The sequence below is a fragment of the Hyla sarda genome, chromosome 7, assembly GCF_029499605.1.
Source record: "Hyla sarda isolate aHylSar1 chromosome 7, aHylSar1.hap1, whole genome shotgun sequence".
In the NCBI taxonomy this organism is placed as follows: Eukaryota; Metazoa; Chordata; class Amphibia; order Anura; family Hylidae; genus Hyla; species Hyla sarda.
This window is the reverse complement of record NC_079195.1, coordinates 91,184,949-91,212,230: the sequence shown is the minus strand read 5'-3', so window position 1 is coordinate 91,212,230 and position 27,282 is coordinate 91,184,949. Positions and strand designations below refer to the sequence as shown.

General features: G+C 42.5%; 1 protein-coding gene across 1 annotated transcript in view; it reads right to left on the bottom strand.

Moving 5' to 3' along the window:
* The window catches only part of PCDH15 (protocadherin related 15), a 1,516,206-nt gene that overhangs the window by 881,141 nt on the left and 607,783 nt on the right, over positions 1-27,282 (bottom strand). Inside the window, exons 10-11 of the mRNA XM_056530010.1 lie at positions 24,647-24,755; positions 18,965-19,077 (exon numbers count right to left, since the gene is read on the bottom strand). Coding sequence (XP_056385985.1) covers positions 18,965-19,077; positions 24,647-24,755 — 222 coding nt within the window. The remainder of the gene's footprint in view (positions 1-18,964; positions 19,078-24,646; positions 24,756-27,282) is intronic.

Sequence of the window (27,282 nt, the reverse complement as noted above, 5' to 3'; positions counted from 1 at the left end):
AAAATGCGCTACAGTACACTTAAAAAAGTATCTGAGTAAAAACACCAGCCGGTGAGTACTTTTGCCTGGACTTTCACACTATCTATGTCCTTGACAAATTAACCCTTTAAGGACCCAGCCCATTTTCACCTTAAGAACCCGGCCATTTTTTGCACATCTGACCACTGTCACTTTAAGCATTAATAACTCTGGGATGCTTTTGCTTTTCAGTCTGATTCCAAGATTGTTTTTTCGTGCCATATTCTACTTTATGTTAGTGGTAAAATTTTGTCGATACTTGCATAATTTCTTGGTGAACAATTCAAAGATTTGATGAAAAATTTGAACATTTAGCATTTTTTTTTTACTTTGAAGCTCTCTGCTTATGAGGACAATAGACACCCCACATAAATGATATATTGATTCACATATACAATATGTCTACTTTATGTTTGCCTCATAAAGTTGACATGTTTTTACTTTTGGAAAACATCAGAGGACTTCAAAGTTTAGCAACAATTTTCCAATTTTCACAAAATTTTGAAAATCTAAATTTTTCAGGTACCAGTTCAGTTTTGAAGTGGATTTGAAGGGCCTTCGTATAAGAAATTACCCCACTATAAAAACTACACCCCTCAAAGTACTTGAAATTACATTGAAAAGGTTTGTTAACCCTTTAGTTCCACAGGAATATCAGCAAACTGAAGGAGAAAATTCTAAATCTTCATTTTTTACACTCACATGTTCTTGTAGACCCAGTTTTTGAATATTTACAAGGGGTAAAAGGAGAGAAATGTTCCTAAAATTTGTAACCCAATTTCTCTCGAGTAAGGAAATGTCTCATATGTGTATGTCAATTGCTCTCTGCGTGCCCTAGAGGGCTCAGAAGGGAAGGAGCTACAGTGGGATTTTGGAGAGTGAGTTTTTCTGAAATGGTTTTTGGGGGGCATGTCACATTTAAGAATCCCCTATGGTGCCAAAATAGCAAACCTCTCCCACATAATATTTTGGACACTACACCCCTCAAGGAACATAACAAGGGGTACAGTGAGCCTTAACACCCCACAGGTTTTTGACGACTTTTTGTTAAAGTTGGATGTGTAAATTATTTATTTATTAATTTTTTCACTAAAATGCTGGTTACCCTTCAAATTTTACATTTTTACAAGGGGTAATAGAAGAAAATACCCCCCAAAATGTGTAAACCCATCTCTTCTGAGTATGGAAATACCCCATATGTTGACGTCAAGTGCACTGTGGGCGCACTACAATGTTCAGAAGAGAAGAAGTCACATTTGGCTTTTGGAAAGCAAATTTTGCTGAAATGTTTTTTGGGGGCCATGTTACTTTTAGGAAGCCCCTATGGTGCCAGAACAGCAAAAAAAAAAATGGCATACTATTTTGGAAACTTCACCCCTCAAGGAATGTAACAAGGGGTACAGTGAGCCTTAACACCCCACAGGTGTTTGACAAATTTCCGCTAAAGTTGGACGTGAAAATGAAAAATTTCATCAAACACCTGTGGGGTGTTATGGCTCACGATACCCCTTGTTACATTCTGTGAGGGCTGTAGTTTCCAAAATGGGGTCACATGTAAGTATTTATTGTTTTGCGTCTATGTCAGAACCACTGTAAAATCAGCCACGCCTGTGCAAATCACCAATTTAGACCTCAAATTTACATGGTGCACTCTCACTTCTGATCCATGTTGTGCGTCCGCAGAGCATTTTACACCCACATATGGGGTAGTTCTGTACTCAGGAGAAATTGTGTTACAAATTTTGGGGGTCTTTTTTTCCTTTTACCGCTTGTGAAAATTTGAAGTATGGAGCAACACCAGCATGTTAGTGTAAAAAAAATGTTTTTTTTACACTAACTTGCTGGTGTAGACCCCAACTTTACCTTTTCATAAGGGGTAAAAGGAGAAAAAGCTCCCCGAAATTTGTTACGCAATTTCTCCCGAGTATGGAAATACCCCATATGTGGCCCTAAACTATTTCCTTGAAATACGTCAGGGCTCCAAAGCGACAGAGTGCCATGTGCATTTGAGGCCTATATTGGGGATTTGCATCCGCCACCAAAATACCCTACGGCAGTGTTTCCCAAACAGGGTCTCTCCAGCTGTTGCAAAACTCCCAGCATACCTTGACAGTCAGTGGCTGTCCAGCAATACTGGACGTTGTTTCAACAGCTGGAGGAACCGTTTTGGAAACAGTGCCGTACAAGATTACAAGATGTGTGTGTTTTTTTTTTTATTGGGGGGGGGGGGGGGGGGACTGTGTAGGGGAATATATATATATATATATATATATATATATATATATATACATATATATATGTAGTGTTTTACTTTTTATTTTGTGTAGTGTAGTGTAGTGTTTTTAGGGTACATTCACACAGGCAAGGGTTTACATTCACAGGGGGGGGGGGGTGGCAAACCTCCAGCTGTTGCAAAACTACAACTCCCAGCATGCACTGACAGACCGTACATGCTGGGAGTTGTAGTTATGCAACAGCTGGAGGCAACACTGAGAGTTTGTTACTTAATTCAGTGTTTTACAACCAGTGTTCCTCCAGCTGTTGCAAAACTAGAAGTCCCAGCATGTACAGTCTCAGTGCATGCAGGGAGTTCTATTTTTGACACAGTTGGAGGCACACTGGTTGTGACACACTGAGTTAGGACACAAACTCTATTTCACAACCAATGTGTCTTCAGCTGTTGCAAAACTGCGACACTCAGCATGCATTGACATTCGAAGGGCATGCTGAGAGTTGTAGTTTTGCAACAGCTGGAGGCACACTTTTTCATAGAAAAATTTTTCCTCCAGCTGTTGCATAACTATATCCCCAGCATGCACAGACTACCAAAGGGCATGCTGGGAGTTGTAATTGGAACTCCAGCTGTTGCAAAACTACAACTTCCAGCATGCCCTTTGGCCGTGCATGCTGAGAGTTGTTGATAAGCAACAGTAGGAGGTGAACAGGCCTCACCTCCTGCTGTATCCTGCCACCAGGACCGCCACCGCTGCTGCCACTGCTCCTGCCGCCGGGACCACCGCCGATCCTGAGGGGCCCCCGCCGGACCGGGGAGAGGTAAGAGATCCTTGCCGGCCCCGATCTCCTCCTCCGATCGCCGCCCCGATCACTGACCAGCAGGACAGTGATTGGTCGGTCGTTCCGACCAATCAATCACGTGATTGTGAGGTGGCACCCATGCCACCTCACTCCTGCAGGGTAAGGGTGAATGGAACTGTCTCAGACATCCCCATTAACCCTTTTTTTTCAGGTCACTGGGTCACCAGAGACCTGATTGACCCAGATTAGCCGCAAATCGCCAGCCTGAATAGATATTAGCAGTCACCCCACGTGGTGGGGACCGGAATTCCCACGGGCGTACGCGTACGCCATGGGTCCCTAAGTGGTTAACAGGTACAAAATAATACACTACTTAGATGGAGGTATGTGGTATACACTTATGAGGGCATAAAAATGCGCTACAGTACGCTTAATAAACATATTGGAGTAAAACACCAGCCGGTGATTACTTTTGGCTGTTCTTTCGCAGTATGTAGGCCCTTAACTAATTAACAGGTACAAATTAGTACACCTCTTAGATGTAGGTATGTTGTATGCACTTATGAGGGCAGAAAAATACGCTACAGTACACTTAAAAAGGTATCTGAGTAAAAACACCAGCCGGTGAGTACTTTTGCCTGGACTCTCACAGTATCTAGGCCCTTGACAGATTAACAGGTACAACATAGTACACTACTTAGATCTAGGTATGCACTTATGAGGGCAGAAAAATGTGCTACAGTACGCTAAAAAAAAGTATTAAAAAGGTATAATCAGCAGACCAGTGGTTGTGGAACAAAGACATAGATTTGCCCTAAAAAATGATTTATCCCTCCTGTGAAAACGTTTCTGCAGCTAAGGCAACACAAAGGTCTCTGCCCCCCTCTGTAATACAATGCTGTTCACAGTAACTGAGGGGTTAATCACTGCAGTAAAAATTAATTTCTATGCAAATACGCTGTGGTCTGTGTCCTACAGAAGTCTGAGGTGACTAACTGCAACAAGCTTTTCTGTGTAACACACACACAGCAATGTCTCTCCTACAGTGGGGATGAAAAGTTCGGGCACCCCAGGTAAAAATTTGTATTAATGTGCATAAAGAATGGAAAAATCTCCAACAGGCATAAAATGTACAGATTAGACATTCTTGCAAATTACTATTTCTATTAAAAAAATCTTAATCCTTCCAGTACTTATTAGCTGCTGAATACTACAGAGGAAATGCTTTTCTTTTTGGATTTCTCTGATGTCATGACCACAGTGCTCTCTGCTGACCTCTGCTGTCCATTTTAGGAACTGTCCGGAGCAGCATTTGTTTGCTATGGGGATTTTCTCCTGCTCTGGACAGTTCCTAAAATGGACAGCAGAGGCCAGCAGAGAGCTCTGTGGTTGTGACATCAGAGAAATCCAAAAAGAAAAGCATTATTTTCTGTAGTATATAGCCCCTAAAAAGTACTGGAAGGCTTAAGATTTTTTTTAATAGAAGTAATTTACAAATCTGTTTAACTTTCTAGCACGAGTTGATAAAAAAATAAAGTTTTCCCCTTAACCCCTTAAGGACCAGGCCATTTTACACCTTAGGACCAGAGGGTTTTTTGCACATCTGACCACTGTCACTTTAACCCCTTAAGGACTCAGCCCATTTTGGCCTTAAGGACTCAGACAATTTAATTTTTACGTTTTAATTTTTTCCTCCTCGCCTTCTAAAAATCATAACTCTTTTATATTTTCATCCACAGACTAGTATGGGGGCTTATTTTTTGCGTGACCAGTTGTCCTTTGTAATGACATCACTCATTATATCATAAAATGTATGGCGCAACCAAAAAACACTATTTTTGTGGGGAAATTAAAACGAAAAACGCAATTTTGCTAATTTTGGAAGGTTTTGTTTTCACGCCGTACAATTTATGGTAAAAATGACGTGTGTTCTTTATTCTGAGGGTCAATACGATTAAAATGATAGCCATTATTATATACTTTTATATTATTGTTGCGCTTAAAAAAAATCACAAACTTTTTAACCAAATTAGTACGTTTATAATCCCTTTATTTTGATGACCTCTAACTTTTTATTTTTCCGTATAAGTGGTGGTATGGGGGCTCATTTTTTGCGCCATGATCTGTACTTTTTTTTGATACCACATTTGCATATAAAAAACTTTTAATACACTTTTTATAATTTTTTTTTTAATAAAATGTATTAAAAAAGTAGGAATTTTGGACTTTTTTTATTTTTTTTCGTTCACGCCGTTCACCGTACGGGATCATTAACATTTTATTTCAATAGTTCGGACATTTATGCACGGGGCGATACCAAACTTGTCTATAAAAAATGTTTTTTACGCTTTTTGGGGGTAAAATAGGAAAAAAAGGACGTTTTACTTTTTTATTGGGGGAGGAGATTTTTCACTTTTTTTTTACTTTTACATTTTTTTACATTTTTTTTACACTTGAATAGTCCCCATAGGGGACTATTCATAGCAATACCATGATTGATAATACTGATCTGTTCTATGTATAGGACATAGAACAGATCAGTATTATCGGTCATCTCCTGCTCTGGTCTGCTCGATCACAGACCAGAGCAGGAGACACCGGGAGCCGCACGGAGGAGAGGGGACCTCCGTGCGGCGTTATGAATGATCGGATCCCCACAGCAGCGCTGCGGGCGATCCGATCGTTCATTTAAATCGCGAACTCCCGCAGATGCCGGGATCTGTATTGATCCCGGCACCTGAGGGGTTAATGGCGGACGCCCGCGAGATCGCGGGCGTCGGCCATTGCCGGCGGGTCCCTGGCTGCGATCAGCAGCCGGGATCAGCCGCGCATGACACGGGCATCGCTCCGATGCCCGCGGTTATGCTTAGGACGTAAATGTACGTCCTGGTGCGTTAAGTACCACCTCACCAGGACGTACATTTACGTCCTGCGTCCTTAAGGGGTTAAACATTAATAACTCTGGAATGCTTTTAGTTATCATTCTGATTCCAAGATTGTTTTTTAGTGACATATTCTACTTTAACATGGTGGTAAATTTTAGTGGTAACTTGCATCCTTTCTTGGTGAAAAATCCCAATATTTGATGAAAAAATAGAAAATTTAGCATTTTTCTAACTTTGAAGTTCTCTGCTTGTAAGGAAAATGGATATTCCAAATATTTTTTTTATTCACATATACAATATGTCTACTTTATGTTTGCATCATAAAATTGACAAGTTTTCACTTTTGGAAGACACCAGAGGGCTTCAAAGTTCAGCAGCAATTTTCCAATTTCCAGGTTTGAAGTGGATTTGAAGGGTCTTCATATTAGAAATACCCCATAAAAGACCCCATTATAAAAACTGCTGCCCCAAAGTATTCAAAATGACATTCAGTAAGTGCTTTAACCCTTTAGGTGTTTCACAGGAATAGCAGCAAAGTGAAGGAGAAAATTCACAATCTTCATTTTTTACACTTGCATGTTCTTGTAGACCCAATTGTTGAATTTTTACAAGCAGTAAAAGGAGAAAATTTATACTTGTATTTGTAGCCCAATTTCTCTCGGGTAAGCACATACCTCATATGTCTATGTAAATTGTTTGGCGGGCGCAGTAGAGGGCTCAGAAGCGATGGAGCGACAAGGGGATTTTGGAGAGTATGTTATTCTGAAATGGTTTTTGGGGGGCATGTTGCATTTAGGAAGCCCCTATGGTGCCAGAACAAAAAAAAAAAAAAAAAAACACATGGCATACCATTTTGGAAACTAGACCCCTTGAGGAACTTAACAAGGAATTAAGTGAGCCTTAATACCCCACAGGTGTTTCACAACTTTTGCATATGTAAAAAAAAAAATTTAAAATTTCAATAAAATGTGTTTCCCCCCAAATTTCAAATTTTTTCAAGGGTTAATAGCAGAAAATACCCCCCAAATTTGTAACCCCATCTCTTCTGAGTATGGAGGTACCCCATAAGTTGACCTGAAGTGCACTAGGGGCGAACTACAATGCTCAGAAGAGAAGGAGTCATATTTGGCTTTTTGAGAGCAAATTTTGTTTGGGGCCATGTTACATTTAGGAAGCCCCTATGGTGCCAGAACAGCAAAAAAAAACACATGGCATACCATTTTGGGAACTAGACCCCATGAGGAACGTAAAAAGGCATAACGTGAGCCTTCATACCCCACAGGGGTTTCACGACTTTTGCATATGTAAAAAGTTTTTTTTATTAAAATGTGTTTCTCCCCAAATTTCCCATTTTTGCAAGGGTTAATAGCAGAAAATGCTCCCCAAAATTTGTAACCCCATCTCTTATGAGTATGGAGGTACCCCATAAGTTGACCTGAAGTGCACTATGTGCGAACTACAATGCTCAGAAGAGAAGGAGTCATATTTGGCTTTTTGAGAGCAAATTTTGGTCGGGGGCATGTCGCATTTAGGAAGCCCCTATGGTGCCAGAACAGCAAAAAAAAAAAACACATGGCATACCATTTTGGAATCTACACCCCTCACAGAATTTAATAAGGGGTGCAGTGAGTATTTACACCCCACTGGCATTTGACAGATCTTTGGAACAGTGGGCTGAGCAAATGAGAAATTTTATTTTTCATTTTCACAGACCACTGTTCCAAAAATCAATCAGACACCTGTGGGGTGTAAATGCTCACTGTACCCCTTATTACATTATGTGAGGGGTGTAGTTTCCAAAATGGGGTCACATGTTGGGGGTTCCATTGTTCTGGCACTATGGGGGCTTTGTAAACACACATGGCCTTCAATTCCAGACACATTTTCTCTTCAAAATCCCAATGGCGCTCCCTCTCTTCTGAGCATTGTAGTTCAACCGCCGAGCACTTAACATCCACATTTGGGGTATTTTTTTACTCAGAAGAAATGGGGTTACAAATTTTGGGGGGCTTTTTTCCTATTTTCCCTTGTGAAAATGAAAAATTTAGGGTAACACCAGCATTTTAGTGAAAAAAAAATATTTTTTTTCATTTTCATATCCAACTTTAACGGAAATTTGTCAAACAACTGTGGGATGTTAAGGCTCACTATACCCCATGTTACATTCTGTGAGGGGTGTAGTTTCCAAAATGGGGTCACATGTCGGTATTTTTTTTTTATGCGTTTATGTCAGAACCGCTGTAAAATTAGCCACCCCTGTGCAAATCACCAATTTAGGCTTCAAATGTACATAGTGAGCTCTCACTCCTGAGCCTTGTCGCAGAGCATTTTACACCCACATATGGGATATTTCCGTACTCAGGAGAAATTGCGTTACAAATTTTGGGGGTCTTTTTTTCCTTTTAACTCTTGTGAAAATGAAAAGTATGGGGCAACACCAGCATGTTAGTGTAAACATTATTTTTTTACACTAACAGGCTGGTATAGACCCCAACCTTTCCTTTTCATAAGGGGTAAAAGGAGAAAAAGCCCCCCAAAATTTGTAGTGTAATTTCTCCCGAGTACGGAGATACCCCATATGTGGCCCTAAACTGTTTCCTTGAAATACGACAGGGCTCCGAAGTGAGAGAGCGCCATGCACATTTGAGGACTAGATTAGGGATTGCATAGGGGTGGACATAGGGGTATTCTATGCCAGTGATTCCCAAACAGGGTGCCTGTAGCTGTTGCTAAACTCCCAGCATGCCTGGACAGTCAGTGGCTGTCCAGAAATGCTGGGAGTTGTTATTTTGCAACAGCTGGAGGCTCCATTTTGGAAACACTGCCGTACAATACGTTTTCAATTTTTATTGGGGGGACAGTGTAAGGGGGTGTATATGTAGTGTTTTACCCTTTATTTTGTGTTAGTGTAGTGTAGTGTTTTTAGGGTACATTCACACTGGTGGAGGTTTACAGCGAGTTCCCTGCTAGGAGTTTGGGCCTTGCGGCGAAAAATTTGCCGCAGCTCATACTTGAAGCAGAAAACTTACTGTAAGCCTGCCCGTGTGAATGTACCCTGTACGTTCACATGGGGGGGGGGGGGCAAACCTCCAGCTGTTTAAAAACTACAACTCCCAGCATGTACTGACAGACCATGCAGGCTGGTAGTTGTACTTTTGCAACAGCTGGAAGCACACTGGTTGGAAAACCTTCAGTTAGGTTCTGTTATCTAACTCAATATTTTCCAATCAGTGTGCCTCCAGCTGTTGCAAAACTACAACTCCCACCATGTACTGATCACCGAAGGGCATGCTGGGAGATGTGGTTATGCAACAGCTGGAGGGATCGCAATTACAACTCCCAGCATGCTGAGGCAGCTGTTTGCTGTCTGTGCATGCTGGGATTTGCAGTTTTGCAACATCTGGAGAGCTACAGTATAGAGACCAATGCAAACTGTGGCCCTCCAGATGCTGCAAAACTACAAATCCCAGCATGCCCTGACAGCAAACAGTTGTGTGGGCATGCTAGGGGTCTTAGTTTTGCAAGATCTGGAGGGCTATAGTTCAGAGACTGCCATATAGTGGTCTCAAACTGTAGCCCTCCAGCTGTTGCAAAACTACAACTCCCAGCATGCCCAAACAGCTGTCTGGGCATGCTGGGAGTTGTAGTTTTGCAACATTTGGAGTGCTACAGTATAGAGACCACTATATAGTGGTCTCGGACTGCAGCCCTCCAGATGTTGCTAGGCAACTTACCGGCTTCTGTCGAATCCAGGGAGCCTGCTGCACGACATCGCCGCCCGCCAATCTCCGACGCCGATCGTCGCCCGCAGCCTCCGCAGATCGGTAAGTGGACTCCGGCGCTGCTCCTCTGTCGTTTCCCCGTTCTGCCCCGCCTATTGTGGGAGGGCAGGACGGGGAAAATGAAAGTTAACCCCCCCCGCCCCTGATCTGCTATTGGTGGTCGCGTCTAGACCACCAATAGCAGGGATAGGAGGGGTGGCACCCCTGCCACATCACTCCTATCTCTTCAGGGGGATTGTGGGTGTCTTAGACACCCACGATCCCCCTTATATTCCGGGTCACCGGGTCACCATAGACCCGTAATGACCCGGTATTGCGCAAATCGCAAGTGTGAATTTACTTGCAATTTGCGACGATCGCCGACATGGGGGGGTCTGATGACCCCCCCTGGGCATTTGCGCGGGGTGACTGCTGATCGAAATTCCCACGGAAGTATGAGTATGTGCCTGGTCCTTAAGACCCAGGGTGCAGGGAGGTACTCATACGTGCTTGGTCCTTAACCCCTTAAGGACCGGGGTTTTTTCCGTTTTTGCATTTTCGTTTTTTGCTCCTTGCCTTTAAAAAATCATAACTCTTTCAATTTTGCACCTAAAAATCCATATGATTGCTTATTTTTTGTGCCACCAATTCTACTTTGTAATGACGTCAGTCATTTTGCCCAAAAATCTACGGTGAAACAGAAAAAAAATCATGGTGCGACAAAATTGAAAAAGAACAATTGTTTTGTAACTTTTGGGGGGCTTCCGTTTCTACGTAGTAAATTTTTTGGTAAAAATGACACCTTAACTTTATTCTGTAGGTCCACACGATTAAAATGATACCCTACTTATATAGCTGCGCGCTATTAGCAGCGGGTCCCGGCTTCTCTATGACGCCGGGCCAGCCGTGATATGATGCGGGGTTAACGTGTAACCCCGCGTTATATCACGGGAGCAGGACCAAGGACGTACAGGTACGTCCTTGGTCCTTAAGGGGTTAAGTACTGAGGGTTTTTCCGTTTTTGCATTTTCTTTTTCCCTCCTTGCCTTTAAAAAATCATAAGTCTTTAAATTTTGCACCTAAAAATCCATATGATGGCTTATTTTTTTGCGCCACCAATTCTACTTTGTAATGACGTCAGTAATTTTGCCCAAAAATCTACGGCGAAACGGAAAAAAAAATCATTGCAAGACAAAATTGAAAAAAACGCTGTTTTGTAACTTTTGGGGGCTTCCGTTTCTACGTAGTACATTTTTCGGTAAAAATTACACCTTATTTTTATTCTGTAGGTCCATACAATTAAAATGATACCCTAGTTATATAGGTTTGATTTTGTCGTACTTCTGGAAAAATCATAACTTCATGCAGAAAAATTCATAAGTTTAAAATTGTCATCTTCTGACCCCTATAACTTTTTTATTTTTCAGCGTATGGGGCGGTATGACGGCTCATTTTTTGCGCTGTGATCTGAAGTTTTTAGCGGTACCATTTTTGCATTGATAGGACTTTTATTCATTTTTTCATGATATAAAAAGTGAACAATAATGCACTATTTTGGACTTTGGAATTTTTTTGCGCGTACGCCATTGACCGTGCGGTTTAATTAATTATATATTTTTATAATTCAGACATTTCCGCACGCAGCGATACCATATATATATTTTTTTTTTACACTGTTTTTTTTTTATGGGAAAAGGGGGGTGATCCAAACTTTTAATAGGGAAGGGGTTAAATGATCTTTATTCACTTTTTTTCTTCACTTTCTTTTTTTGCAGTGTTATAGCTCCCATAGGGACCTATAACACTGCACACACTGATCTTTTACATTGATCACTGGTTTCTAATAGGAAACCAGTGATCGATGATTCTGCCGCTTGACTGCTCATGCCTGGATCTCAGGCACCGAGCAGTCATTCGGCGATTGGACAGCGAGGAGGCAGGTAGGGACCCTCCTGCTGTCCTGTAAGCTTTTCGGGATGCCGCGATTTCGCCGCGGCTATCCCTAACAGCCCACTGAGCTAACCGGCATACTTTCACTTTCACTTTAGACGCGGCGTTCAACTTTGAACGCCGCGTCTAAAGGGTAAATAGCGAGCGACACCGCAATCAATGCCGCGCGCTATTAGCCACGGGTCCCAGGCCAGACCCACTATGATCCAAAAGAGGGGGAGACCTAAGGTGGGGGGGGTACTGTCATAGGTAGCACTGTGGGCAGACTTGCTGACCGCAAGTGCAGCCATTTCTGTTGCCGGCGCCACTGCGGTTCAGCCTCCTGGGGCACGTGCGTGCCGGCTCTTTAAGATTTAAAGGGCCAGCGCACCATTAATTGGTGCTAACCTGTTTTGACCCTACTTAACCCTGCACTTCCTTAGATCTTTGCCGGATCTTGTGACTTTACTGCCTTAGAGAAATTGTTCACTTGTGTCTTGCCTTACCAATTATTCTGACCCCATAGCTACGTATCCTGACCTTGCTCCTGTGCCGCCTGCCTTCTGACCTCTTGCTACGTAACCTGACCTTGCTACAGTGCTGCCAGCCCTGACCTCCTGCCAGTCTTGACTTCGTGTTTGCATCATCCTATTGTGCCACGTCATACCTCGGCTGCCTGTGGGGATGAGTCATATCAGGGGTAGCGACCTGGGTGCCGCCTGCCTCAGCAAGTCCATCCCGCTTTGCAGCGAGCTCTTGTGAAAACCATGCCATCATCCTCACATGTTCAGTGGATCCACTTCACCACAGCCGTAACATTGGAGAATGACATTTATTTTTGAGGTGAGACTAATTAGTAGCATTTCAAAACTAATGGATTTTTAATGAAGTATTTTGCAGATCATGTCCAAGTGTTAGCTACTTCAACTTTGTTCTCCAGTAGTTATGTAATTATGGAAAGCTGATGAGAAAACATGATCATTGTCACGATGCCGGCTGGCAGGAGGTGGATCCTCTGTGCCAGAGAGGGATGGCGAGGACCGTGCTAGTGGACCGGTTCTAAGACACTACTGGTTTTCACCAGAGCCCGCCGCAAAGCGGGATGGTCTTGCTGCGGCGGTAGTGACCAGGTCGTATCCACTAGCAACGGCACCTCTCTGGCTGCTGAAGATAGGCGAGGTACAAGGGAGTAGGCAGAAGCAAAGTCGGACGTAGCAGAAGGTCGGGGGCAGGCGGCAAGGTTCGTAGTCAGGGGAGATAGCAGTAGTTCTGGTACACAGGGTATAAACACACAAAGAACGCTTTCACTGGCACTAAGGCAACAAGATCCGGCAAGGGAGTGCAAGGGAGGAGACTAGATATAAGCAGGGAACAGGTGGGAACCAATTAAGCTAATTGGGCCAGGCACCAATCATTGGTGCACTGGCCCTTTAAGTCTCAGGGAGCTGGCGCGCGCGCGCCCTAGAGAGCGGAGCCGCGCGCGCCAGCACATGACCGCAGGAGACGGGAACGGGTAAGTGACCTGGGATGCGATTCGCGAGCGGGCGCGTCCCGCTGTGCGAATCGCATCCCCAACGGCCATGAGAGAGCAGCGCTCCCGGTCAGCGGGACTGACCGGGGAGCTGCAGGGAAAGAGACGCCGTGAGCGCTCCGGGGAGGAGCGGGGACCCGGAGCGCTAGGCGTAACAGTACCCCCCCCCTTAGGTCTCCCCTTCTCTTTATCGGGTAACTGCCTCCCCTGGGATGAGGACACCGGGAAAGGATGGAGGGATTCCTCAACGGCAGGCAGAACCGCAGGAGTAGGAATGGGGAGAGAGGGCAGAGGGCGGGACCTGGCACGGGGCAGTGTGACACCAGGACGAGGGCCATGAGGGGACACAGAAGCTTGCCTGATGGAACTGGGAGGGGGGGAGGGGCATTTCCTGTGGCAGGCAGAGTCCTTAATGACCTTAGGGGGACCAGATACAGGAGGAACCACAGAGTTACGGCAAGGGTTACTGGGAACCGGTTTTAGACAGTTCTTGGAACAAGAGGACCCCCAACTCTTGATCTCCCCAGTGGACCAATCCAGGGTTGGGGAATGAAGTTGAAGCCAGGGAAGTCCAAGGAGAATTTCCGAGGTGCAATTGGGGAGGACCAAAAGTTCAATCCTCTCGTGGTGAGATCCGATGCTCATAAGAAGGGGCTCCGTGCGGAAACGTATGGTACAGTCCAACCTGGCTCCGTTGACCGCGGAAATGTGGAGTGGCTTGACAAGACGGGTCACCGGAATCCGGAATTTATTCACAAAGGAGTCCCGAATAAAATTCCCAGAAGCTCCAGAGTCCAGGCAGGCCACGGCTGAGAGGGGAGAGCTGGCTGAAGTGGAAATCCGAACAGGTACCGTGAGACGTGGAGAAGCCGACTTGGCATCAAGAGACGCCACACCCACGAGAGCTGAGTGCGAGCGTGCGTTTCCCAGACGTGGAGGACGGATTGGGCAATCCACCAGAAAATGTTCAGTACTGGCACAGTACAAACAAAGATTCTCTTCCATACGGCGATTCCTCTCTTCCAGGGTCAGGCGAGACCGATCCACTTGCATGGCCTCCTCGGCGGGAGGCCTAGGCGCAGATTGCAGTGGAGACTGTGGGAGAGGTGTCCAGAGATCTAAGTCTTTTTCCTGGCGGAGCTCTTGATGCCTCTCAGAAAAACGCATGTCAATGCGAGTGGCTAGATGAATGAGTTCATGCAGGTTAGCAGGAGTCTCTCGTGCGGCCAGAACATCTTTAATGTTGCTGGATAGGCCTTTTTTAAAGGTCGCGCAGAGAGCCTCATTATTCCAGGATAGTTCAGAAGCAAGAGTACGGAATTGTATGGCGTACTCGCCAACGGAGGAATTACCCTGGACCAGGTTCAGCAGGGCAGTCTCAGCAGAAGAGGCTCGGGCAGGTTCCTCAAAGACGCTTCGAATTTCCGAGAAGAAGGAGTGTACAGAGGCAGTGACGGGGTCATCGCGGTCCCAGAGCGGTGTGGCCCATGACAGGGCCTTTCCAGACAGAAGGCTGACCACGAAAGCCACCCTAGACCTTTCAGTAGGAAACTGATCCGACATCATCTCCAAGTGCAAGGAACATTGCGAAAGAAAGCCACGGCAAAACTTAGAGTCCCCATTAAATTTGTCCGGCAAGGACAGGCGGAGGCTAGGAGCGGCCACTCGCTGCGGAAGGGGTGCAGGAGGTGGCGGAGGAGATGATTGCTGCTGCAGTTGCGACTGAAGTTGGTGCACAATGGTGGACATTTCCGACAGCCGGTGGGATAGATGGGCGATCTGTCGGGATTGCTGGGCGACCACCGTGGTGAGATCAGAGATGGACTGCTGGGGAACCTCAGCGGGATCCATGGCCGGATCTACTGTCACGATGCCGGCTGGCAGGAGGTGGATCCTCTGTGCCAGAGAGGGATGGCGAGGAAAGTCGGACGTAGCAGAAGGTCGGGGGCAGGCGGCAAGGTTCGTAGTCAGGGGAGATAGCAGTAGTTCTGGTACACAGGGTATAAACACACAAAGAACGCTTTCACTGGCACTAAGGCAACAAGATCCGGCAAGGGAGTGCAAGGGAGGAGACTAGATATAAGCAGGGAACAGGTGGGATCCAATTAAGCTAATTGGGCCAGGCACCAATCATTGGTGCACTGGCCCTTTAAGTCTCAGGGAGCTGGCGCGCGCGCGCCCTAGAGAGCGGAGCCGCGCGCGCCAGCACATGACCGCAGGAGACGGGAACGGGTAAGTGACCTGGGATGCGATTCGCGAGCGGGCGCGTCCCGCTGTGCGAATCGCATCCCCAACGGCCATGAGAGAGCAGCGCTCCCGGTCAGCGGGACTGACCGGGGAGCTGCAGGGAAAGAGACGCCGTGAGCGCTCCGGGGAGGAGCGGGGACCCGGAGCGCTAGGCGTAACAATCATGACTATACAATAAATAATACTTGCATATATTTAGGTATTGAAACCTAATAACTAGATTTTTGATTAAAAAAAAGTAAGAAATCCATATACATTTACTTTTAGATGAATAATGGAGAGTGTATAGTCAACTTTCATTAATATACCCTGATCATCCAGTAGCTTAAAGGCAGTGTTCAATAAGATGCACAGACCATTCAGGGGCTTCACTAGCTCGGTAGCCTGAGTCTGCAGAAAACTGTCATTCTTTACAACCATTATTACTGTATGAAGGCACTGGAGGACATTTTTACATTATGGGGGTACAACTCTTATTGGGTACATTTAATGGGTGCATCAACTCTATATATAATATATAAGGGAACTATTTATAATGCAATTCCAATTCCAACCAAAGTTTTGCACATAAAAAAAAAATTCCATAAAAAAATAAATAAAAAAAAAATAAAAAAAAGTTGAGGTAAAGTACACAGCAATCCATCAGCTTCCAGCCATCATTTTTAGAAAATGGAAGCAAATGAAGGTAAGCCTTTCAGGGAGATAATGAAAGGTCTCATACTTTTAACAATACAGAGCATCTATTGATATTGGCTGAATGGATCCCTAAAGAGCACCATGCTACAAAAATCATTATTCAATTCATGGTGTAATTTTCTTCAATTGATATGTTATCTTATTACAGCCTTGGCGGTGGACAAAACATTGTCATTTTAATCTGGCAATGCTGGCTGAACTCTTACTTCTATACAATATATTGTCCATAAAGTAGTTTTCATCCTCCATTAAAACATGTTATTTATTGGAGATAATGATATTTATTTTGTTCCATATTAATACAGGATTACTAACAGTTTTTTGGGGGCTAGTAGTGCAGTCTTCCAGGAAATTTATGATTGGACATGTTTTGTTCTAAGGAGTTACATGTTATACCATGCAAAATGCACTTAATGGGGTATTTCAGCCAGAACATTTTATCACCTATGCACTGGTCCATTGATAACAATGAGGACCCCAAATTGATGCTTCCCAAATCAAATGACAAAAGAAAACTTTGTATGGAGTGGCAGTCAAGCATGCAATAGAGCTTCAAAAACAACTTAATGGACAAATCCAATATCTTTAACCTGTCCAGTAAATAGGTTATGCACATATTGGCAGAACCAAAGGGGGGTAATTCAAACTTTTATTAGGGACGGCGTGACCCCGTTTTAAACACCGGTACCGGGCACAGGGTGTACAGGTACTCCCTGCATCCTTAAGAGGTTAAATTTATAGTCTTCATTTTTTTTTTTATGCCCATCCATGTTATTTGTTACACGGCAATACTTATACACAAATTCTTTCTCCGACAAGAGAATATTAGGTAGTAATATACTGCTCACTCCTCTGCATATATTAGAACAATAAGTGAAAAATCCAGCGGTGCAATGTACCTCTCACCTATCCCACCGAAGGCTGGGCATCGGGAGACGGAGGTCCGGGTAGTAGCGGTCTGTTTCCTGCAGCTCTTGGAGTTGACGCCGCAACTCTGATGTGTCGGGCTGCGATGATCCAGCAATATGCTGGTCTGCCTGTGGAAGTGTGCAGATACTGACGGCTGTATGCTGGTCTGTTTGGTGGATTGCAGACATCTGTAGTATAGCAAGAGTGGATAGTAACGCCATCCTCGTGTCTTTGGGTGCAAGTGTTTGATTGACAGAGCACTGTCTATCAATGGAACCAGGATGTGGCAATGATAGTTTATGGTGGGCAGCAGTAATATTCCTCACTGTATAAGGGTATAAACAGGCTGGGCGTGTTTTAGGACCACCATAGGTCCTTTCTTCAGCAGTGGTTGTATATTATGATAGAATATATGTATAAGTTACTATCCACTCCCGCTATACTACAGAGGTCCGCGATCCACTAAACAGGCATACAGCCGTCAGCGTCTGCACGCATCCACAGCCAGACCAGCATATTGCCAGATTATTGCAGCCCGACACATCGGAGTTGCGCCGTCAACTCCAGGAACTTCAGTAAACAGACCGCTACTACCTAGACCTCCATCTCCCAATGCACAGCCTTTGGTGGGATAGGTGTGAGGTGCATTGCACCGCTGGACTTTTCACGTATTGTTCTAATATATGTGGAGGAGTGAGCAGTATATTACTACCTAATATTTTCTTGCTGGAGAAAGAATTTGTGTATCAGTATTACCACGTAACAAAGAACATGGATGAGCATAAACACATTTTTTAAGACTATACATTTAAAGAGGACCATTTTATATGAAATGACTACAAATGGCACAATGCCCAATTGATTCTAAGTGATATAAGACTTCTTAAGCTATTGGATGGCCACTATCATGCATGTTATACTATAGTAGCAGTAATCCCCACTATATATTCCTATATTTTAGTTATTTTTAAGATTGTGTTATAATATTGTGTTTTATTGTGTAGCCTGAAGTTAGCCACAAGGCTTATCGGACAGCTATTTTATTGTCATAACTCAATTATTAAATCTTCTATTTGAGATACCTAATCAATAAAACTTTGAGCACCGCACCTTTTTTATTCTATATATAAATGTGTAAATTACTTCTATTTTTATCTATCTACTGACACCTCTGTCCGTGTCAGGTATTGTCCAGCACAGGAGAGTTTTGCTATGGGGATTTTCTCCTACTCAGAGGTGTCAGCAGAGAGAACTCTGGTCAGACTGGAAGAAACTACACAACTTCCTCTGATACAGCATACAGCAGCTGATAAGTACTGGAAGGATTAAGATTTTTAAATAGAAGGTGATTTGAAAACATTTGTTTTCCACTGGAGTACCCCTTCAATCCTGGGTGGCAGGATACCATAGTCCACTCTATTCTACCCAATAGCAAACATGGCAACAGCCTTCTAGACCTATTATAAGTCAATGTCTTGACATGTTATGATCTATTGCAAACCAGTTCAAAATAGACCCATCCTGTAAAAACACAACGCATGATGCCCGAGTGAATTCTCTTCGCAAACAGGGGGGGAAGGGGGGGGGGGGTATCAAAACCTGTCCAGAGGAAAAGTTGCCCTTAGCAACCAATCAGATTGCCTCTTTCATTCAACAAGGCCTCTGAAAAATGAAAGAATGGATCTGATTGGTTGCTATGGGCACCTGGAAAACTTTGCCTCTGCACAGGTTTTGATCAATCTCCCCAATGAGCACAATTCATAAATTTAAACTGATTAAATATCCCCTTCAAGTTTAGTTTTAAACCTCAGAGCTGCACTTCATACATCATAGATAATAAAGCTAAGTGTAGAGTAATAACTGCGCTTAAATAAATAAATTAAACAGAACTTAATTTTCTCTGAAGATCATTAAGAAGTAATAATTATTCAAGTGGAAATTAGAAATATTACCTTAATCACCAAATCAAATTTCTGGTGCAAATCTCTATTTACTGGCTTTAGAAGTGTAAGCACAGCCGTAGTGCGATTCATATGAAAATACTGTGCATAATCCTCAGGAGTGCCTGCAAGAGAAGACAATGTCTTGAACATCTAATTGACAGAAAACAAAACACAATGATAGCTTCTTCCATAGCACCTTATGTATATGGGATGCTGCTTTCATTCAGTTTCAAAGAGGTAATAAATGCACAAAGGTAATAAAAAAAATGCAAGATAGCTTAGAAGAAGCAGAACTTAATATGATCAGAGAATGACGCTATTTTATGTTCAGAACCATCTCAGCTTTTAATAACCTATCACAGAATTTATTGTTTAATGGACTGAGTTTTATACAATTTATAACTAGTAAGAGTGAATGGCAATGACAATACCAGGGGATTAGGCATTAAATATTAAAAGCAAAGACACAAAAGATACTAGAAAATGAAAGAAGTAACAGAACGCCATAGATTATTTTCCCTTGCCTGCCAACAGTTTTAGTACATGCTAAATTGAGCTTTGTGCCATTCTTAACTTATAGGATAAAAAAATTATAATAATAAAAGATTATTCTCAAACACTACCCCAAGCAGCACAAAAACAACTTATTTAAATAAAAACAAACAACTCAAATCAATTTGCAAAGCAATACGTTTTGTACATATAAAATGAAACATCTCCAAACAACAGATTGTACAAAAAAAAAAAAAAAAAAAAACAAGATCAGTATCTACTGGTCAGTATGCAAAGTAAAGGGATAATGAAATGTGCAGTCAGTAAGCACTTTCTTTAAAACTTAAAAAACAAACAACAACACAAGAAGGCACTTATTAGGTAAATAAACCTCAGAAAATCTGAGTCAGTTGTCACGATTCGGCTGGCTGGAGGTGGATCCTCTGTGCCAGAGAGGGATTGGCGTGGACCGTGTCGGTGGACCGGTTCTAAGTTGCTACTGGTATTCACCAGAGCCCGCCGCAAAGCGGGATGGTCTTGCAGCGGCGGCAGCAACCAGGTCGTATCCACCGGCAACGGCTCAACCTCTCTGACTACTGAGATAAGCGCGGTACAAGGGAGTAGACAAGAGCAAGGTCGGACGTAGCAGAAGGTCAGGGCAGGCAGCAAGGATGGTAGTCAGGGGCAACGGCAGGAGGTCTGGAACACAGGCTAGGAACACACAAGGAAACGCTTTCACTGGCACAATGGCAACAAGATCCGGCAAGGGAGTGCAGGGGAAGTGAGGTATAAGTAGGGAGTGCACAGGTGAAGATACTGATTAGGCCTGCTGCGCCAATCAGTGGCGCAGTGGCCCTTTCAATCGCAGAGACCCGGCGCGCGCGCGCCCTAAGGAGCGGGGCAGCGCGTGCCGGGACAACACAGACGGAGAACGGGTCAGGTACGGGAGCCGGGATGCGCATCGCGAGCGGGCGCGTCCCGCGTCGCAAATCGCATCCCGGCTGGGAGTGATATCGCAGCGCACCCGGTCAGGAGGTCTGAACGGGGCTCTGCGAATGAGAGGACGCTGCAAGCGCTCCGGGGAGGAGAGGGGACCCGGAGCGCTCGGCGTGACATCAGTGTAGAAGCAACAGTATTCACATTAATGCAGCAAATGCCTACTCAAGTATATAATCCTCTCAAAAATGGCCCCAATGCATTTCCCCATGTAGTACATAACAAAGGAAATGAGTGGGATATTAAAATAAAGGGTTAATAAAGCATCAGATATAATAGTGATGGGAATGATAACAACCATGACCAATAGATGGTTATAACTGTGCCCACCATGGAGTCACTTACTGCACCACTCTTCCTTTACACAGGTAAGTCCTATTTTTTATGGAATTTCAGTGTTATGATACACTAAAATATATGATCAACATAATGGAAACTGCTTATCCTACTGTGTGGAGCTATAATGGGATCATATCTTGAATACAGCGATCCATCAAGTTACAAATGGCCTCAGGTTACAATATTTGCAACATAGTGTTTTCTGAACCATTGTAACTTGAAACCACTTGCTATGGGCAGTCCAATCTATGAAATGTGCCAATGGCTGGAAGACCTGATCAATCAGAATGGGCATGTCACTGATAAAGCCCAAGTATTACTCAAGAGCATGCACTGATGGCTGTCTGGTTGCGTCTCTCTCGACAGTACAGTATAGTTTAACATGTCCTATACTGACCTTTACCTGTGCCAGGGTTAGCTGCTCCTTTGGACACCAGGTGAGGCGGCTTCATTTTGCTTTCCTTGGACACTGTTTAATATTTAGAACCCTGAAGAAGCTGCTATATTCTACATAAAAATCTTCCAGCAACACTTTCAGAATCTTATATGTAAGGACTTGCTTTATCTGTATTTTGTATCTGCTTTTTTATCCTTACGTTTTCCTATTTTAGATCAACACTAAAACATTCTATTTTAATTTGTCATTATGGGATACTAAGTGCATAACTATGGGAGGGATTGATTTTATTATTATTATTATTATTATTTATGTAAGCGTAAGAAGCAACATAACAAATTTGAAAAAGTGGAAGGGTCTCAAAACTTTCCAAATGCATTATAGTGCGGACATAGAGGTGCTAGCAGCACGCCAACATTTAAACAGTATTTGTCGTGAGTAAAAATATGCAATAACTCCCATTAATCAGGAAGAGTCTTCCGGCTTTATTTTCCTTATTTCATATTGCACATGGAGAGTCTCACAGGACTTGGTAAGTTACATATAGCAGCAACGAATAGCAGCGATATCTGTGCTTTCACCAGTCATGGCACAACGTTTCAGGGGTGGACCCCCTTATTCATGCGGACCCCCTTATTCATGGCGCATAAATAAAAGGGTCCGCCCCTGAAACGTTGTGCCATGACTGGTGAAAGCACAGATATCGCTGCTATTCGTTGCTGCTATATGTAACTTACCAAGTCCTGTGAGACTCTCCATGTGCAATATGAAATAAGGAAAATAAAGCCGGAAGACTCTTCCTGATTAATGGGAGTTATTGCATATTTTTACTCACGACAAATACTGTTTAAATGTTGGCATGCTGCTAGCACCTCTATAGCCCTACACACGTGTTTAACTCAGTTGATTCAAACAGAGTTGGTTGGAGCTCTGAACATATGGGCTTTCTTTTCTATGTATTGAAAAAGAAGGAATTCAATTGATTTGTGGTTTTGAGACTTATAGTGCGGACATGCCTTAAATATGTTAAATGGGTAAAAAAGTTTAAAGGGATACTCCGGTGGAAAACTTTTTTTTTTTTTTTATCAACTTGTGCTAGAAAGTTAAACAGATTTATAAATGACTTCTATTAAAAATTTTTTATCCCTCCAATACTTATTAGCTGCTGAATTCTACAGAGGCATTTTTTTTTGGAACACAGTGCTTTCTGCTGACATCACGAGCACAGTGCTCTCTGCTAACATCTCTGTCCATTTTAAGAACTGTCCAGAGTAGGAGAAAATACCCATAGCAAACATATGCTGCTCTGGACAGTTCCTAAAATGGACAGAGATGTCAGCAGAGAGCACTGTGCTTGTGATGTCAGCAGAGAGAACTGTGTTCCAAAAAGAAAGAATTTCCTCTGTAGAATTCAGCAGCTAATAAGTACTGGAAGGATTAAGATTTTTTAATAGTTGTAGTTTACAAATATGTTTAACTTCCTGGCACCAGTTGATTTAACCCCTTAACAACCACGGACGTAAATGTACGTCCTGGTTTGGCGGGACTTCGCGCACCAGGACCTACATTTACATCCTGTGTATGACCACGAGCATCGGAACGGTGCTCGCATCATACGCAGCAGGTTCCGTTAATGGCCAACATCCACGATCGTGTGGCTGTCCTCCATTAACCCCTCAGATGCCGTGTTCAATACAGATCATCTACTCTCTCCAGGAGAAGGTTTTTACCTCACCTGTTACCTCAGGCTCAGCAGCGGTTCCGCCTATCTTGTAACCCGTGCATTGGGTTGATATGCAAGTTGAATACTTGCTCTAAGGTAAGCAGTTACTATGTAAGGGGCCTGCAAGCCCCGCACCTACTTCCCTTCCTTTTCCCTCTAACACCCAACGGTATCGCACGAGGCACCCTCTCTGGTCTCTTTTTTTCTCCCCATACAGGCTCAATACAGATCACAGCATCTGCGGCAGTGTGGTACTTTGTATGGATGATTGGATTGCCCGCAACGCTGCCACGGGGATCCGATCATCCAGCATGGCGGCTGGAGGTCCCCTCATCTCTCCAGCCGTCTCCTGGGGTCTTCTGCTCTGGTCTGAGATACTGATCAGTGCTATGTCCTATACATAGCACTGAACAGTATTAGCAATCAAAGGATTGCTATGGATAGTCCCCTATGGGGACATAAAAAGTGTGAAAAAAAAGTTGAAAAATGTAAAAATTAAAAGTTAAAAAAGTGAAAAATCCACTACCCCAATAAAAATGAAAAATGTCAGTTTTTCCCATTTTACCCCCAAAAAGCATAAACATTTTTTATAAACATATTTGGTATCCCCACGTACGTAAATGTCCAAACTATCAAAATATAATGTTAATTTTCCCGTACTGTGAATGGCGTAAACGTAAAAAATAAAAAAGTCCAAAAATGCAGTTTTTTGTCACATTTTATTTAAAAAATGTTATTAAAATGATCTAAAAGTTTTATATATGCAAATGTGGCATCAATAAAATGTACAGATGATGGCACAAAAAATGAGCCCTCATACTGCCCTATGTATGGAAAAATAAAAAAATTATAGGTGGTCAAAATAGGGCGATTTTAGATTACTGAATTTGTACAAAAAGTTTTAGATTTTTTTAAAGCGGTACAAAAATATAAAGGTATCTAGCCATGGGTTTCATTTTAATCGTACTGACCAACAGAATAAAGAACACATGTCATTTTTATCGTAAAGTGTATAGTGTGGAAACAAAACCCTCCAAAATGTGCAAAATTGTGGTTTTCATTTAAATTGTCTCCCAAAAAAATTGTTTTGGGGTTCGTTGTACATTTTATGGTAAAATGAGAGGTTTCATTACAAAGTACAATTGGTCACACAAAAAACAAGCCCTTATATGGGTCTGTAGATGGAAATATAAAGGAGTTATGGATTTTAGAAGGCGAGGAGGAAAAACGAAAACGCAAAAATAAAATTGACCTGGTCCTTAAGGTTAAAATGGGCTTGGTCCTTAAGGGGTTAAAAAAAAGTTTTCCACCATAGTACCCCTTTAAGGAAGGAAGTTTTTTTTATAATAAGGAATTAAACATGAGAATAAGGGGACATAATCTAAGGTTAGTTAGGGGGAAGATCAGAAGCAAAATTAGAAAATTCTATTTTACTGAGAGTAAATAGATACAGGTCATTGTGTTCACAGAAGCCAGCAATCCAACATCTTTATCAGAAACTATTTTCACCCTACATTGAATATATGTTGGAAATGAAAATATTATATAGTAACAAGAATATAGGAGTTTGTGCAAAGACCTTTACCATGACACGTAGTGTCTCTGAGGGTACATACAGTACACTATTCTGAACAAATAGATATCTCATTAGGCTATAAATGTACTTCTATGAATTAATAATTACCTAAATGAATAATAAACAATAAGATATAGTGTATGCTTAAACTTGCTACATGTTACATACCCACAAGAATGGAAAACAGTATTCCAGGACGGTCAGAGATTGGTAGTATATCTGTGTCTTGATCTTCTGCTCTTATAGGTGGTGTAACATTAACTGGATTCACTCTTTCCTGTATGAAAAAACAATGTATTAATTATAACAGAAATTAAGTTGTATTTTGCAATATAAATGAGAATATGCATATCACAATTAAATAGCTTGTGCATTTTCAGACACCCATTTTCATTTATTTCTTCCTCTGACACAGTGATTCTGCTGAGATCATGAATGACACTGATATGTTCTCTGTAACAACTTTACACAGAATTATGTCTTATAGATTCACCAATAACCTCAAAGACAGACTTGTATATATTAAACTTTACAGAGACAAAACAAAGGTAAAACACAGATTTTTTCTATCTACTCAAAAAGCTGACTCTAACCCCTGTTTTTCATGCTTTAATTACCCACAAATGTTTAAAGGACTGACATTCAGGCATCCAACTGAGGAACATAATAACACATTTAGACATGCGGCTCAGTTTGGTGAAGCCTAAAAATATGGAGAGAAACGGCAGCTGTAGGGGTTACAGAGACACACAGGATTGGCACCCAAGTATACAGGCAGCCTCAGCAGTCTGTATGAGAGGCACGCCAATAACACTGATCAATGCTATGCCTATGGCATAGCATTAAACAGTGTATGCAACGAAAAACATATATTTCTTAGATATATTAAATAAGAAATAGCCCCCCCCCACACACACACACACGGCCCAATAAAAGTTGAAATACCCTTTTATAAAATAAAATAATAAAAATTGAAAACAAACATATTTGGTATCTCTGCATGCTGAAATGTCTGATCTAAAATATAATGTTAGTGAATTCACACGGTGTATTGCATGAACGTAAAGAAAAAAAATAAATAAATAAAAAAGTCCAGAATTGATTATTTTCGGTCACATGAAAATGTAATTAAAAAATCACAAATACCCCAAAATGGTTAATAATACCCAAACGGACAACTAAGACCTGGAAGTGAAAAATTATTATGACTATGCAGTATGTAAGTGACCAAGCACTATCGATTAATCCAGGTACTAGTGTTGGCTATAGGTATGTGAACTCCAAACAGAATTAGCAAATAACAAGAAAGAGAAAAACGGAGTCACTTATAAAACATATATCATTTTATTAATTCCATAGAATGTAAGTACATAAAAAATGTATATATATTAGTTAAAACTACTATTTTTCAAGGAGGAATAAGGCCAGACGAAGGTTGCGTACCGAAACGTACGTTGGAGTGGTGCTGTCCCGGTCTCTGCTGATTGCTGTTGTACTCTGGTATATCGCCATACTGTTTTGCATCCATGCAATGTTATGTTTGTTTACATGCACACTGCACTTTATTTGGCATGCAATATTTTTTGCTCTCACTGTGAGATTTATATACATGTTTTTTACATGCTGCTAACATTTTGTTTTTGCAAATTTGTGTGCAAGATTATTGTATAATTTCTATCTCATTGTGGTGGATCCAGTAATATATACACTATATACAACCCAGCCTTCATTGCAGAGCCGGTGACACCACCTTTTAGCCTTATTCCTCCTTGAAAAATAGTAGTTTTAACTAATATATATACAATTTTTATGTACTTACATTCTACGGAATTAATAAAATGATATATGTTTTATAAGTGACTCCGTTTTTCTCTTTCTTGTTATTTCCCAAAATGGTAAATCATAGCTCCAAAAAAAATCCCTAAAACAGCTCAATAAACAGAAAAAAAAATAAATAAATTAGGGGGTCAGAAAATGTCAATTCAAACCATTTTTTGTTTATTCTTAAAGGTAGTAAAACATAATAAGACATAAAAATACAGGTATTATTGAGATGGTACCGACTTGAAGACAATAATAAGCCTCAGAGTCTGCCTGGTCACGACTACAGGGCCAAAGTATTGTGACATCATGACTCAGCACCATGTGAGGTCACGACGTCAATGCAAGTCTATCGGAGGAGGCTTCAGCACTGCGTGCAGCTCCCAGAGATGGGTGCTGCATGCAGCGGCGGGACCCCCGCAATCAGACCTCTTATCCCCTATCCTTTGGATAGGGGATAAGATGTCTTAGGGCCAGCGTATCCCTTTAACCTCTTAAGGACCCATGATGTACCGGTACGTCATGAGTCCGCTCCCGATCTATAATGCGGGGCCACGCCCTCTAACAGGTCTATAACAGGTTGGGCCCAGCCTCTAACAATGGCACTGATCGTGGTGCCGCGCGCTATTGACCCTTTAGTTGAACGCCACGTCTAAAGTGAAAGTAAAACCATGTCGGTTAGCTCAGGGAGCTGTTCGGGATTGCCACAGCAAAATCGCGGCATCCCGAACAGCTTACAAGACAGCCAGAGGGTCCTTACCTGCCTCTATGCTGTCCGATCGCCGAATGACTGCTCAGTGCCTGAGATCCAAGCATGAGTAGTCAAGCGACAGAATCATCGATCAGTGGTTTCTTATGAAAAACCACTGATCAATGTAAAAGATCAGTGTGTGCGGTGTTATAGCCCCCTATGGGAGCTATAACATTGCAAAAAAAAAGTGAAAAAAAGTGAATAACGATAATTTAACCCTTCCCCTAATAAA